Source organism: Sabethes cyaneus, chromosome 2 (assembly GCF_943734655.1).
Source record: "Sabethes cyaneus chromosome 2, idSabCyanKW18_F2, whole genome shotgun sequence".
Taxonomy (NCBI): Eukaryota; Metazoa; Arthropoda; class Insecta; order Diptera; family Culicidae; genus Sabethes; species Sabethes cyaneus.
Genome location: NC_071354.1, coordinates 182,062,321 through 182,078,461, shown reverse-complemented (window position 1 = coordinate 182,078,461; position 16,141 = coordinate 182,062,321). Strand labels below are relative to the sequence as shown.

Here is a 16,141-nt window from a genome sequence, read left to right as displayed (position 1 = left end):
TTCAAATCTAGTTTGCGCTAAGAACGACTAAACGATGTCAAACTGATGGCCAACAGTATAATCTCGGTACAATTGACCCCGCAGAACAGTATGAAAAAAACGCCAGCCGAAACTGACACCGTATAATCAATCAGATTGGTATGTTCTGCTACTCCGACGTGAATCCAGCAGTAGGGCGAACGGCTGACCAAAAATTTATGTGCGTTTCTAACCAAGCACGGTCGCATCTCGATGGCGGGTGTTGCATCCGAAAACTGACTTTTTGCAACTTTTGACTTTTTGATACACTATCACATGAACGTGAAGGTAAACAAAAAGTTTTCCGTGACATTTCAAGACATACTATGGTTTCTTTTTATAATTCGTGTTGTCTAGACATCGCTTGACACAACCATGCACAGGTATAGTTTGTCTATGTAAGGTTGCCCAAATGTTTATTTTTTGTTCAAAATTTTACAAAATTAAAAAAAAAAGGTTTTTAACGGCAATAGCCTAAAAATATAAAATTGAATATCAAAATATGTGTTCCTAACCCTAACCTCATCGATTCAAGCTAAAAACGACATAGGCCTTTAGGACCCAATTCGACGGTAAAATTGATGATATTTTTGTTTCAAGCTGTCAAAACACATAGAGAAGTAAAATCATCAGAAGCAAATTTGAATTTTTTTTAAATATAGCGCTTTGGAATCAATCAAATGTTATGGTTGGATTAGAAAATAACATACATGCTTACTATAATTTTTAATTGCCTGCATATTATTTAAAACTATTAAAATTTTGTTACATAATAAATACTAAACAATAAGGACATTGATTCAGCACGCCTTGGATGAAATATAGGCGTTTTTGACAAGCTATCGCCCGCTTAGAGGCGCTGCATAAAAAAAGTGATGAAAAGTAAAACCGCTGTCAAACTCCATACATTTTTGAAAAAAGCTGAAATAAAATGCAGTTTTTGATTAACCCTTTCAATTGTCAGGATTTTAGATAGCAAAATATTGGAAGAAATTTGTTTATCTACGTTAAGGTAAGTGAAAATATTCGAATTAATTAACTTTATGGCAGAAAAATGTTAATGTTTGATTTTGTACCGCATGAAACAAAAGTACATAGAGTCAGCTGTAAAGTTTACATATCCTGGATAGAGAATCACCAATTATTTTCAGTCTTCAGTGTGTTCCAATGTGTTTTCAAATGCTAACGGATTTATTTTCGAGATAAGCATCATCTGCGCCAAGAACCAGACATATAACCTATCAGTTCGTAAACATAAATACACTTGCGAAGCTCGAATAATCTCCCGAAACAGAAACAATATATATCAAATGAAAGGTAATGCTTTTTCTTACCTTTATTATCCATTTTCATCATTCCCACTGTTGGTAATTCAATAAAATATTACATTTCAAGTCGAGTTCCATATAGGTGCCAGCAAGCATTTTGGGAATTGCACTTTTTTTGTAGTTCCAATAATCACAACCAGATAGCGAACGGTTGCTCTTAGTTTTGCTCGAATTCACCTATAATTTTGCTTAAAAATATTAAAATTGCCTAAATAATTAAGAAAAATATGAATATATATGAATATATATCTGGATCTAAATTTTTCGGTCCCGCACCTATACAGTGGACCCCCGTTCGTTTGAATGATACCTCACGCAAACTAACGGGGTTCGTTTTTATTTTGAACAACTAGCAATCCTAAATACCGTGGACCCCCGTTCGTTTGACCGTTTTTAATCTGAACACTTTTTAATTTGAACCCCGTTGGTTTGCACGACGTGCAAATTAAAAATGGTTCAAATGTCATTCTCAATATGACATCATTTGCTTATGCAGACAATACACATAAAAACAATTAGTTTGTACTGATCTAACGTGTTTAATCGGTTTCACATTGCGTTTTCCCAACGATTGTGGTAGAAATCCGATCGCAGAATGAAATATTCGCTGCTTGCAACTGCAAACTGAATCAAACCACCAAAACAATAACAAAGAGCAGGGTAGCCAGTTCACACAAGTTCCAGCATATTTAGGGTTACCAGTTGTTCAAATTAAAAACTAACCCCGTTAGTTTGCATGAGGAATCGTTCAAACGAACGGGGGTCCACTGTATTCTAAAACTTGTATGAACTGACCGTCCTGCTCTTTGTTATTGTTTTTGTGGTTTGATTTAGTCTTGTTTAGTTGGTAGTTTCAAGCAGCGAATATGTTATATTCTCCGATCGGATTTCTATCGTAATCGTTGGGAAACGAAATGTGAAACTGATTAAACTAGGATTAAACACTCTAGATCAGTACAAACAAATCGTGCTTATGTGCATTGTCTGCACACTTAAACATTTCGTTAAATTTTACCGAAATCTAAACAGCTGAACGTTCGGTAAAAATTTGCGCAAAAAGTTGTGCCAACTATTCGCCATTAAGCACGCGAAAATGTGGATACCCAAGTAACACTTGCAACATGTTTTTTAGAAAAATATTCAGAAAACAGTTGCATTTAAATTATAAATAAGTTTCATGGAAAACAAGATGTTATAAAAATGTTTTATTTCTAACGCCGATGTTTTCAGCCAGAATGACAGGTTAAAGTTGCATTTCGGTTGTAAAGCTAAGTTTTTATTGAACATTTACAACTGAGTATTCGCGACTACGAAAGTAAAAGAGATTTCTAAGCCTGATCGCACTCACACGAAACTCCATGCCGAATTGTCAAAACTTAAGTGAAAACAAAAGCAAAAATACTTCCTTCTCTTTTTTTCTCACACAAAAATCAAACCAATATCAGCAACTTCGTAGTGGCGAATTGCCGGCATTGAACAGCGGCGAAGCGATGACAATGCGTACAGCACAGATCCATAACTTTGACACATTTTCGCAACATTGCAATATTTTATTGAGCTTAAATGCTCCAATTTATGAGTATTCTGGGTATTTTTTGAGCGCAATTTAAGTTCTTTCACAAATAAAAATTAACTGTGAATCAGTTGTAAGTTAACGCAAAACAAAATGCATACAGTAAAGCTTTTTATTGGTTTCGAATTTTTCGGTTATCGGTGTGCTCATTTGAATGCAATCTTGTATAAACATGGCCGATGACAGCGCCAAAATATAATGTAATAGATCATTATTTTTGTGTCGTAGAATGATTTTAGGGACATATAACATAATTAATATAAAATATCCCACCGGTTTTCAAAGAGATTAGCATGTTTTGTGAGATTATCAAAAAATGATATTTATTTCGATTCCACTCAACTTTTGCTTATAAAAGTAAATCTTGAGCGCATCAATTTTTCGGAAGTAGAATGGCAAAGTTCACGATAAATTTAAAATTGCACTTTAGTTTGGGTTATTTGAAGGCTACAATGTTGCTTTGAGTGATTGATGAATTACCGAAATATAACTTTAGCCATTTTATTTTGCGAAAAATGTCTGTCATTATTTGCTTGTAAATGTAAATATAACTTCAGGGAAATATCTTTTAGTTGGTAGTACAATAACCATGCATAGGCGTCACTTTGAAATATTTCACAAACATGTTATATTTTAGCTCGTTTCTTGCGCTGTTTCAGTGTTAATCCGGTCGTAATTAAGTATGTGGAAACGAAAGGTTAGCAATTCGATTTGTTTTAAATCCGTTGTCAATTCTTATTTAAAACCAAGTGTGTTACTCGGGTAAGCATAATAAGCGTAATAATCATAAGAGACGAGACGCAAAGAGAATCTCTCATTTGCACATTGGATCTTTTGACATGTTGGTCGAGATTTTCATGTTTATCTGTAAGTAAAAAAATAAAAAGGTTTGACAAAACGGATCTTTTTTTTAAAAAAGAAGGTACTCCCACTAATCGTGGGGGGTATCAATCGGCACCAAATTTAAGATTCTGACCTATAATGAAAAATCTGACAAAATTTGGTTCAAATTCGTGTAGCTCGATTACACGGTTATCGGATACTTTGCATGTGTTGACTCTAATAGATAATTTTTAGATTTAACATCTGAATAACTTGAGAACGGCTGGGCCTAAGAAATAGTTTATTTAAGAATTTAGTTCAAAGTGATGCGTATAGAATTTGACTGTCAGTTTTATAAAAAATATAAATTCAAAACCAAATCAAAAATAATATTTGAGCTGGAAATGCCCATATCAAATGACATGTAGGATGGTATAACAAAGGTTCCTTTCACCACTAGATGGATTAAATCGGGTTTTTGCTTTATGTTCTTCAGAGAGTTATGTCTGTGCTTCTGTGGTACAGGATAGGGTTATTCTGTGTACTTGCAGAAATTCTTATTTTACAAATATATTATATTTATTTTTAAATATAGGTCTTATATTTATTAATAAATAATTATATTTATAAATTTATTAATAAATGAACAAATAAATAACTCTGAACATTTCGGATCAAATTTATTTTAAAAATGTATCCCGCATTTTGCACCTTACTGGACACCGCAGTCTAAAAGTGCGACTGGCACAAAAAGTGCGACAATGCGAATGCTGTGAGTGAGAAAGAGAGAGAGTGACAACTGCAATGTTGCTGTTTTCTTTTGTCATATACATTGGCATTAGAGAAAATAATCTGGATTAATCCAGGTACAGCTACAAAGCACAATAAATATTTATACGAAATTTTTCAATTATAGTTAAGTAATTTTCACTCATATATTGTATGCACAATTTTGTCGTATACTGTCTTATCAGCTGCACGAATGATGTGTGTCGAGGGAAAATTTCGAAAAATAGCTTAGACAACCACTCAGCATTCTAGCAAAGACACACACCCCTAGTGGGTACAACGGTCGTTTCGAACAGACGGATAATGCCAAAAAGTTCACTGCTAGTGACAGCAAAACTGTGTGAGCCTCTTAGCGTTTTGTTTATATTTTTTCGTTTGCATTTTTCAATATTTGGCATTAATTTCCGTTTGAATCTTGAACGAGCGTCTGGGCAGCTAGCGGAAATGGCATCGACTAAGCCAAATCAACCACATCAGGCCGCAAACACCGCATTTGAACTCAACAAGACTTATGAGGAACTTAATGTGATTGGTACAGGTATGCGATTGTGTTGGTATAGTTTTGTATTCACCTTTCCGGGTGGCGTCGGTCCGCATACCGATGCACTGGGATTACTCAAGATGGTCAGATAAAATTCCAGGACCTGTTGCTTTAAGTTCGAAAACAAATATTCTTTTTTAGGTGCGTACGGCACTGTCTACAAAGCACGTGATCTAAGCAATGAAGGAAATATAGTGGCTTTGAAAAAGGTTCGTGTAGCCTTGACCGAGGATGGTGTCCCGATGTCAACGTTGAGGGAAATTGCGCTGCTTAAACAGCTGGACGCTTTTCAACATCCAAACGTAGTTAAGTAAGTCCTTAAACTAGTTGCAAATAGCGGTGCGTTGAATAAACTATTCGACGGATTGAATGTCTTTTTTCTCAATTAGCGCCTTACAGGTATGTAATATAGATAATTTTTTATTTTCATTAGGTTGTTAGACGTCTGCCATGGGCCGCGTTTGGAAGGTCAATTAGTTTTGTTTCTTGTGTTCGAGCATTTAGAACAGGATCTCGATGATTACATCAAGCGTCTTCCGCCAGGCGGGATGCCCAGAATGACAATTCAGGTAAGCAAAATTCACGGTCACCAACACATACAAATCAATTGCGTGTCGCTTCAGCTGAAGTTCGAAATTTGAATATGCAGAGACTTCAATGCCGCTGTATCAAGTGACGAACTTTGATTTTCGTGCGTGTTGAAATTCGATTTAGTAATTATGAGTTTAGGAATTAATAAAATCGTAGACGTATTTCCAATCAGTAATTATACGATATACGAGAATTATAAAGAGCTTCAGAGCAACTAAAAGTAATTATCAAGATGTTGAAGGATACTCTTATTTCTACGTTTTCTACGTTCAAAGTTACGTATGGAATAATCAAGTTATGATTATCAAATTTGAAGAATAAAAACTAAGTTGAGTAATAATTTTAAAATATTACTTTTGCCATTTGAATTGTTCAGGGTGGTACTATAAACCCCTGATAAATTTTTTAAAGTCAGTTTTGCGACACGGTCGGAGTTAATTTTTCACTGAAAGAGTTGTCCAAATTGCGAATGAAGTGGTAATCCGTGGAGCATCTGTTTATTAAAAATATTTCATCTGACATTGATGCCCTTTAAATAATCTTTAAAGTATTAACAATTATCTAGTTCTGTCAGAAAAACTCAGTCGATTCATGAAATTCCACATATTTCACTGCCAAAAATGTGCGAAAACTTGTTGAGGTTGGTTCATTTTCGGCCACCGATATAAGTTTAGCTGAATTAACGTTGTTCTCCGAAAAGACCTGCCGGCAATAGTGAAAATCTTTAACTCAATATATCTCAGGATTCTGGCAATAAGGAAAATTACTGCTTTCACCCAGATTAATCCGCAGACCAAGATCTTTCAATCGGTGGAAAAAGTTTCAAAAGTTTTTTGCCAAGTGGCGTTAGTATTAAGGTAATTCTGTTCTGTTTTACCTTGTCCATGAATCGAAGTTGGCGTGAGTAACGAAAGGTTAAGAAGCTTGTTCAAAACATAATATATTTGTCATCAAACTACAATCTTTTATCGACTGGAGTTTCTTTCGCCTTTGCAGTGTTAAAAAGCAGAAAAACGGTGTTTTTCTCTTTCACCAGCGTTTCGAATAATTTATATTCTTCATCAAGGCTCGAGAATGCACCTGACAAAGAGCTGGCTCATCAGTACTCGGTTACTTCTACTTCACATTATACATTTTAGCAATAATTTTCAAATACACCACAAACTAAAAACTTTTTTTTCCAAAAAGTGCTACGAGTTCGATGTTTGCTACGAATATTATTCTACCAATAGAGTACACTTCGTGATTTTATTCATTTTTTTCTGCACGATGACCCAGATTCGGCTAAGCACCGTAATCTACCAGCGCGATGCGCTTTAGTTGTCAGCACATTTTTTGTTTGTGCTTCGTAACCACGGAAGGCAACGATGACCGTGAGGCGCGTGCAGCCGTGGAGAATTGGAATACGTGAGCGGCTTCCGCGCTTCCTAAGTCTCTGTAAATATGCGCAAGGGCGAGAGAGATTTCGCCCGCGCCAGAATTAAGTCATCCAAATGAACGCAGGGGAAGGGGAGAAAGAGAACTGAGTAGAATTAAGCTTGGCACTCAGCGTGCGATAGAATAGGGCAGATAGACTTAGGGCCAAAGAGTTAGAGTTAGAACAAAACAGAATATAATTTTCGGAAATAAAGAATTCGGTGATCAACTTTCCGACTCTTCAGGTCGGTAATAAGTCGGATATAAAACAACGGTCTTTCTTTTTCCTTTTGAATAAGCGGCAGGGGCCCCAAAGGCATCTGCGTTGCATCTGGTGACAGGCGGTGCCCAAGCCGGCTTGGCTGCTCCGGTTGTGCGAGCTATTGAACAAATTGCTAACTTTTCCGGATGAATTTTTCGTGAATAGTGATCGCGCGTAAGTGAAGTTTTGAAAAAAAAATAAGAATCGAAAAATACGTGGAGTAAGAAGTGGATATTACAAGTGTATAGTTTTGGTATACGCTGGGTCTACTAACGTTTCGGACAAAACATTAAAAACAAAATTTCAATGGAGGTAAAAGGAAAAATGATATGTCTCAAACTGGATACCGCCACACGGCTAAGCCGTGACAACCTATGCATAAACATTCAATTCATATATAAAAATTTAATAAAAATTCGAACACTTGGCATGGTTGAGCTGCTAGAACTCCACACAGCTGAGCACCTGGAATAAGTCGTTTTGGAAGTTTTGGAGAATTGATGTGTCACAGGTATATAGCTGCACTACGGACAATGGGTCCAACATGTTGGCGACTCGCAGCTAGACAACAGATAATAGACTGTTTAAGCGGAATCAGCAAACAAGACGACGAAGATAAGCAAGTAAAAATTACGTGCTAACATTTAAGAAGAATGGCTAACTGTTATTATATACACAGGGATGGTGAAATTATTGTAACTTCTGACGATAGTAGTGACGAAGATACCAGTGACAACGAAACTGTGACGGTAAATAATTTTGAAGAATCTGCGCGAGAGAAGAAAGTTCAAGACAAACTTTCAACGGTGTTTTCCGGTGTTCGTTGTGCTGCCCAGACGGCACAACTGGCGGTTCACGATACCCTGAAAGAAGCTAAAGTTAAAAATGAGATAAATTTAGCTTAATCGTTCGTTAAAAAGCTGAGAAGAATGCCGTACAAAAATTTATTTAAGTTACATAAACAAAGAAATTCCAAAACTGAGTTGTGATACTCGTTGGAATTCGTTGTATGATATGATGAATTCTTTAAAATCGCAAAAAGATTTTATTTACTCCATTACAAAAAACGAAAAAAACAGTGATCTATCCAGTGAAACATGGGCATTCATTGAAAATTTCATTGATGGTTTTGAACCGATATCGAAATTGACTATAGCTTTACAGGCAACGCAACTTACGTTTGGCGATTTTTATTTATTATGGCTTCGATTCAAATTAATTTTAGAGAAAAAAGATAACGCTTTATCAAAAAAACTCGGAAAAATGCGGGTACGTAAAACTGCTTTAACAAGTAATGTAGCATTTTTGGCAGCAATTTACCTAGACGAACGAATCAATTATAGAAATAGCCCCCTCATTTCTGACGAACAGCGGCAATGTGCCCTGGTAATTAGCTCACATATAAATTAAATCTACGTAAGTACGAAACGAGGGGTAAGACACTTCATAATATTATCATATATTAATATATTAGGCCCTATTAAAGCCCGAAGTTGCAATCATTACGTTAGCATTTATTTTAACGAGATTAAAAACTCGTTTAAGTGAGACTACACTTTCAAACATTTTGTTAATTAGATTAAATGAAGAACTGTTCCATCAAATTAACATATTTGCAAGCTAGTCAATATTATGTGTATCGCAAAATCGTCTCTGTAATTAAAAAACGAAAAATTATAATAATATTTGATATTAAAAAGAACCGTAGGGGAGTTGTGGTTGGGCAACGTTTTAGCGTTCGCCCATAACAAAAGGAATTTTGGAAATTTATACACATCGTTGCAAAGGTCTAAGAATAAGGTATATTTCCGGAAAGTTGCTGATTTATTGCTTGAAAAATAAAAAAGTTATAGGCATTTACGTGAAGACAAAAAATGTCATAGTCGGGCCATGTTGTACAGGTTGGGCCACCGCCGGAAATCTAAGACATACGTATTGAAATTCTATATAGAGGCATGAAAAGAATGGATTCCGGGAACAACGACTCATATAGGCTCATATAATCTATTTTTAATTGCATTTTTGTGAATTTTTGGTGATCTTGTAAAATCAATATTGCTACAATGGCCTTTTCCGAAGTGTACAACTACAATAAAAAAAACAGTAAAAATCTAGGTTTTTATCGTACTAATTTTGCTTTATTTCATCACATTTTACGAGACTGACATTCTTTAGCGATTATTGCGCTTCTGCGCTTAAAATTATGGTGGCCCGACCTTTACAAATAGCACTTTTCTAGTATTTCCCCTTAGCCTTCCCAAACACCTTACTGGAGGGGATTTTTCTATAGTCTTCGTGTACAGCACAACACACTTTATACATTTTCAAAATTTAATTGCATTTCTTGAAGAAAAGTTCATTACGCCTGGAAAACTTCTTTTGTAAGATTTAGTCACTGAATTCAGTACGAGTGTTTTGAATACACGATTGAAACTCGCAATATTGTGAAAAATTAGCTATCACAGTAAGAAGTTTTACAGTGGCTGTAGCATAGGTATCATGAGTTACTAAAACTGTAAAATCGTGATGGCCCGACCATAACAGTGGCCCGACGATAACGACAATACCCTACATATGTCTACGTCTAATTTAGTAGAATACATGTTATATTATGTAAAAATCGAATATAAAAGAAGTAACGAAGAAGATGAAGATATGTCCGCTTGTGAAATTCGACAGCAAAGTAGCAACAACAACTATCTTCCCTCAACTGCGCCACTGAGAAAAACTACCCTTATCCGAAAAATTATGCAAATTGTCGTTATTTCCGCTCAGCAAAGTAAAAAAAGAACCTCCATCATCCCTTACTGCGCACTGAGACAGAGTAAAACTGATAGCAATAAAACTTTTCCCGGTCCCGAAAACTCATATAAGCCAGTTTTCATGACAATCGGTTTAGTAATTTTTGAATTTGGCTGAGAGAGAGAGAGTAAAAGAAAGACTTAGTGAAGCGTTTTCTCCATAGTCCCATGAACAAAAGTGTTTCGGAAACATAATTTACAAGCAAGAACAAAAGTGTTCCCTGCGATGTGCGTCTTGTGGGACCATAATTGAAAAAAAGAAGAAGAAAGTAATGAGATACTTCCTTGAATTGCCATAATTAGCCCACAGTAACCGGAGTATTTCCGGAATATCAACAGCGACCGCAAACAGCACCACTGACGATCCGCAGAATGACGCTGTCAACTCGACCGGACATCAGCAGTGCGGTGAATATTCTCATTCGTTTTCAAGGTGGTGCATCGGATCTTCACTGGACTCATCTGAAACTTGTGTTACGCTATCTACGAGGAACCAGAAATTACTCTCTGACTTATACCCTAGACAGACATACAATTGTACCAGCGTTGTACATGTACAACGGAAGGGTGACAGACATACTGCTGTACGTTGTACGTGGTTGTGCTCATCACCGATAATCTCTAATTGCATGGTCTAAGCGTTGGTTTTTGTTCCTATTCACGAAATGTTAACACAAATTTCAAGATGCCGAGCGTTTAGCGTTAAATCTTTGCCAAAATCTTGCAAAATAATAATTAATTTAAAATTCTGCCTAGTTTTTGTTATCACAACTACCAGTCATTGGCGCTGCGCGCAGTAAAAATCGAGCAGTTGTAGCTTCGTACAACGGTGAAAGAGGTAGGTACAGAAACCACCGTTGTACCACTTTGCTTGCGTGATTCTATCGTTGTACACGGTGACAGACATACAATTGTACAGGTACAACACTGGTACAATTGTATGTCTGTCTAGGGTATTATCAGCGAAGGGACGCCGTTTCACCACTTGTTGAATTTGCTGATGCTGACTGGGGAAGCGACGTGCACGATCGACGGTCAACATCCGGTTATTTGTTCCAGGCCTTCGGAAACACGGTTTCGTGGACGACAAGAAAGCAGACCAGTGTATCGTTGAGTTCTACCTAAGCGGAATACATATCCATCAATCAACCAGCATGCGAGGCAATCTGGTTTAGGAATTTGCTATCCAAATTTAATGTCGTTTTAGAATCTCCTACGGTTATCATCGAAGACCGTCAATCATGCATGTATATTGCAACGGAACCATGAGATCAAAAGCGAACGAAACATTTGGATACACGAATACGATACAATTATATTAGCGAGTGCATCCAGAGTGGTTTTTTATCGATAGAGTATGTTCCTACGCAGAAACAGCTTGCTGATGTGTTTACAAAAACGGTTCCCGCAATTATCTTTAACAAATACCGTGCAGCGCTAGGTCTGAGAGGGGGTGTTGATATCAGGCCCAACATTAGTTTTGTAAACTTAGCAACATTTGATTTATACGTTCACTATGAATACAATACAGCTCGGGTGTAAATCTAACTTTTTGTTACCTAATAAGCCGTCACTGCGTTAACAACTCGTGTTTCTCTACAAAGGCAATCCACGCCAGACTGAAAGCGAAGTCGAGGGGAATTGGGTTAAAAATAAATGCGTCGAAGATTAAATACATGAAAGGAAGAGGCTCACAAGAAACAAACGCGTGCCTCTCAAGAACGATAACCGTTGACGGCGATGAAATAGAAGTGGTAGATGAGTTCGTGTATTTGGGATCGCTTGTGACCGCGGACAGCAACACTAGTAAGGAGATCCAGCAGCGCATAGCGAGAAATCGAATCTACTCAGGCAACCGCTAAGCCCTGAATTAAACTTGAAAGCTGCTCTATATTTGCAAGTTACATGCTGCCAGATATAATTCAGCATTGTCAAAGCATAGCAGCTTTAAAATGGCATTCTCAATGCTGAATTAATATTTACTTGAAGCACTATGAAAAGCTGATTAGATGCTCTAAGCAAGCTTTATTGCCCTTACCGGCATCAAAAGAGATTTTGAACACTGCTCACACTTGCAGGAAATCTTGCGAACGTACGCGTAATAACAGAAAAAATGCTTCCCTCTCTTTTTGTCTTACGCAAAATCCTGCACCGCCGATTGAATAAACGTCAACACGAATCTATCCAGCTTTTCACGAGCCATAATGGCGGACGTGTTCGTAATATTTGAACAGCATTTTTGACATTTCACTAATACATCGCACGTCTTGTTTCCGCACGTTCACAGTAAAACTAAAGGAACTTGCGGAAAGAAAACATGCGATGTATTACTGAAATGTCAAAAATGCTGTTCAAATATTACGAACACGTCCGCCATTATGGCTCGTAAAAAGCTGGATAGGGCATATGCATACGGATAATATGCAAGAAATATTTCTCTACATGTATGCCATCACATAAAAAGAAAATAAAAGGTAGGTAATTCTCCCAAAGCGCAACTTATGGAAGATATGTGAAAAACAAAATCTTTTCCTCCATTCCGCCTCGATAAGCAAATCAAACATCCGAGTTAAGAATTTCGGTAATTTAAGTAGAGCTATTGGCAGCTGACTCGCAACTACCGTTTACAGATCAACTGGTAAAGGCGTTGCCCTACTCCTCTATTCCTATTCCTATCGACAGATTGGCTGGCGGTTCAATTCTAACCGAAAAAGAAAATAACAAAAAGCAGTCTTGAAACGTCAACAAAGTACGCCATATAAGCATAACAGAGAGGGAAGATAAAAAAGGATTGTACAATATATTTTTCGCATTTTTTTATGTTTGACGTTTTACCGTTACGCAACAGGCGTTACGTTTTATGACTTTTGTAAAGATCCAAGCACTAATGTAGCCGGATATTTCGCCAAAACCGGCTTTCTAGCAGCTTTTTATAGGCATATTGAACTATGCTGCACGATATGGTGTGCACCATAGGCTAATAAAATGCTAGATTTCTGCTTCTTTAAGTGCTCACTGGTTACTTGGGTACTTTGCCCTTCGCAAGCCGCCGATGTACAAAACCCAGATCGGCAGTTCTTTATGGACTTGAAACCGTTACGCTTGTTACGGAGGACATATGCGCACTTGCCGTGTTCGAGCGGACGGTACTGCGGACGATATTTGGCGAAGTACAAACTGAAAGCGGAGAGTGATGGAGGTGCATGAATCACAAGCTACATGCACTGCTTGGAACGATTCCCATTGTATCTTACGAAAGTCGGTATGTAACGGTGGGCCGAGCACCTCGTAAGGATGCCAAACGAACGACAGTACGATGAAAACAGTTCTCTTCAACAACCTCACCGGTACCAGGAACAGGGGCGCTCAACGTGCAAGATGGCTCGACCAGGTCGAAAGTGATTTGCGACTTTTGAGATGGCTGGAAAATTGGCGACGAGTGACCCAACTGCTTGAAATAGCACGAGTCACCTCGTGACAAAGACGTTCAGTAAATAACGACTTTGCAGGGACAGGGTGAAGAGGTGCATAGCGGACCAGCTTTGCGTAATCCTATAGTATCAATTTGACTGTTTCAGATGCTATGAGCATTAATTCTTGGTTAGTAAGATTTATGGTTTATTTAAATTACTCACAGTGGTAAGCAAGAACACATTTTAATACAACTTTATACAACTTCAAATACAACTTTATGTCGAGATTTTAGCAAATGTTTTTTATTTACTTCGGCATAAACTGTGGTTTCAGTTAGTTTGTCTATAAGCATCTTTGGCTCGAGCAGCACGTTCCTTTAAGTTCGTCTAAAAAAGATACCGTATTCAATTCAAAGAGGTGACACAACGACAGCAACTGCTTATTTCCACGCTTGACAAAGTTTAATACCACTTGATCGCGTACCTATCTGAGCTAAAGTATCCCCTTTTCTTTTTCTTATATACAGCGGCTTTCCCGAGAATTGCTGACCGGAGTAGACTTCCTTCACTCGCACCGTATCATACACCGTGATCTGAAACCGCAGAATCTCCTCATTTCGGCTCAAGGTAGACTCAAACTAGCGGACTTTGGGCTTGCCAAAACGTACGACTTCGAGATGAAACTGACTACCGTAGTTGTTACGCTTTGGTACCGGGCACCGGAGGTACTGCTTGGGGAACCTTATCACAGTTCAGTAGACATTTGGAGTTCAGCCTGCATCATCGCCGAAATGTTCCAACGGGTTGCTCTATTTCCAGGAACATCTGAGGGCAACCAACTAGAGAAGATTTTCGAGTGAGTATAACTCCACTTCCGTTAAATTAAAATTGGCCCTAAAAGTTACTAGTTAACCCGTTTTTATTTTTGTTTAGATTAACCGGACGTCCTTCCGAAAGTCAGTGGCCGCGAGGAATTTCGATAGCACGCGAAAATTTTCGACCCACCGTTCCCCGGGACCCTCGCGACTTATGCCATAAATTGTGTGATTACTCCAATGACTTACTTAAGAAAATGTTGGCATTTAACCCACGGGAACGCCCGTCTGCCTTCCAGTGCCTACAACATGCATACTTTACAGAGGAGCCGATATAAAAAATAAATAATTACATTCTGAAAGTTTTTATTTTTTGGAACGAAGGAAAAAGAATGCCCACTGTTTTGCGCTGAATTCAGTAGTATCGTGCGTTTTAAAAGGTTCTCTTTTTAAAATATTTGTATGTAAAAACAAATGCTATAAGTTTTATAATATACCCCACTTCCCACCAAATTGGGCTCCGCAGTTTGAAAGTGCGACGGCACCTCGGACTGCAACAAACTGCGATAAACTGAAATCACATAAAGAAAACGACATACATGTAATTCGGCCGCGAAATTCTAGTCGATACAAATATCAACATTGACTAACTGGCCGTCTTTTATGCAAAGTATTTACTCAAGGTTAGAGAATATGACAAATCTGTTTACTTTACGTTTTGATCTGAAGGAGAGTTTACTGTTTCGACACCAGAAAAAAGAAAAACTTTAAAATTATACATTAATAAACGCTCAGCCAATTGATCGCGTCAATCTAGAACCATTACAAATAAATAGGAGATCAAAAACTCCTATTAATTGAGGTTTGTTTGTTTATATTTGAGACCTTTTAACCATATCTTGTCATTCAGGTCTGGAAATTGAGGTCTGTCAAATAATTTTAATTCAAAACTTTAATTGAAGTTATTTACTATAAAGTATATTATAGTTACTTATCGGCAAAAAACAGCTCAATTATATGATAATACACCCAGGTAACCAATAAGCATTAATATAAGCAGTAAATCAATCGTTTATTAGCATCCCTGGCGTTTCGTACTTGCTGTTTATCAGCCTTTTGACTGCATAACTGTTGTGAATTGGCATCCACAATTTTATTTAAATTCTTCTTGTCGGTTTAAATTCTAGCTGCAAACAAGCATTGTCAGCACTATAAGAGGGCTAGCAGTAAAGTAGCCGCATATTTTGCTAAAATAGCATTTGAGGCAACTTAAATGCTTATAGGCTTGCATTTAAATGGCATTGGAAATGCTTATTGGTTACCTGGGCATCGTTAAAAGGCATCAACGATCGAAGCCTGTTTTTCAATAAAAGATTCTACGCGAATGGTACTGTTGTCCCCGTTTTTTCTTTCCCTGTAGATTCACTGATCACATAATGTTTGATCTTGTTGCATTTCATAGAATCATCTCTGCGACAAATGTTGCTCAGTGGGTCTGGCATCTTATATATGCATATACCGTGGACCCCCGTTCGTTTGACCATTTTTAATCTGAACACTTTTTAATTTGAACCCCGTTGGTTTGCACGACGTGCAAATTAAAAATGGTTCAAATGTCATTCTCAACATGACATTATTTGTTTATGCAGACAATGCACATAAACACGATTCGTTTGTACTGACCTAGCGTGTTTAATCGGTTTCACATTTCGTTTTCCTAACGATTAAGAGAGAAATCCGATCGGAAAATGCAATATTCGCACTTGCAACTG

At 37.3% G+C, this 16,141-nt stretch overlaps 2 protein-coding genes across 2 annotated transcripts in view; one reads left to right on the top strand and one right to left on the bottom strand.

The window, feature by feature from the left end:
• LOC128737532 (acireductone dioxygenase) overlaps positions 1-16,141 on the bottom strand; it is a 389,037-nt gene that overhangs the window by 130,657 nt on the left and 242,239 nt on the right. The window lies entirely within an intron of this gene.
• LOC128737528 (cyclin-dependent kinase 4) lies at positions 4,889-14,707 on the top strand. The gene is made up of 5 exons (XM_053832192.1): positions 4,889-5,068; positions 5,213-5,381; positions 5,505-5,640; positions 14,082-14,410; positions 14,488-14,707. Exons 1-5 carry the CDS (start codon positions 4,975-4,977, stop codon positions 14,705-14,707), a joined length of 948 nt encoding a protein of 315 aa, XP_053688167.1. The 5' UTR covers positions 4,889-4,974.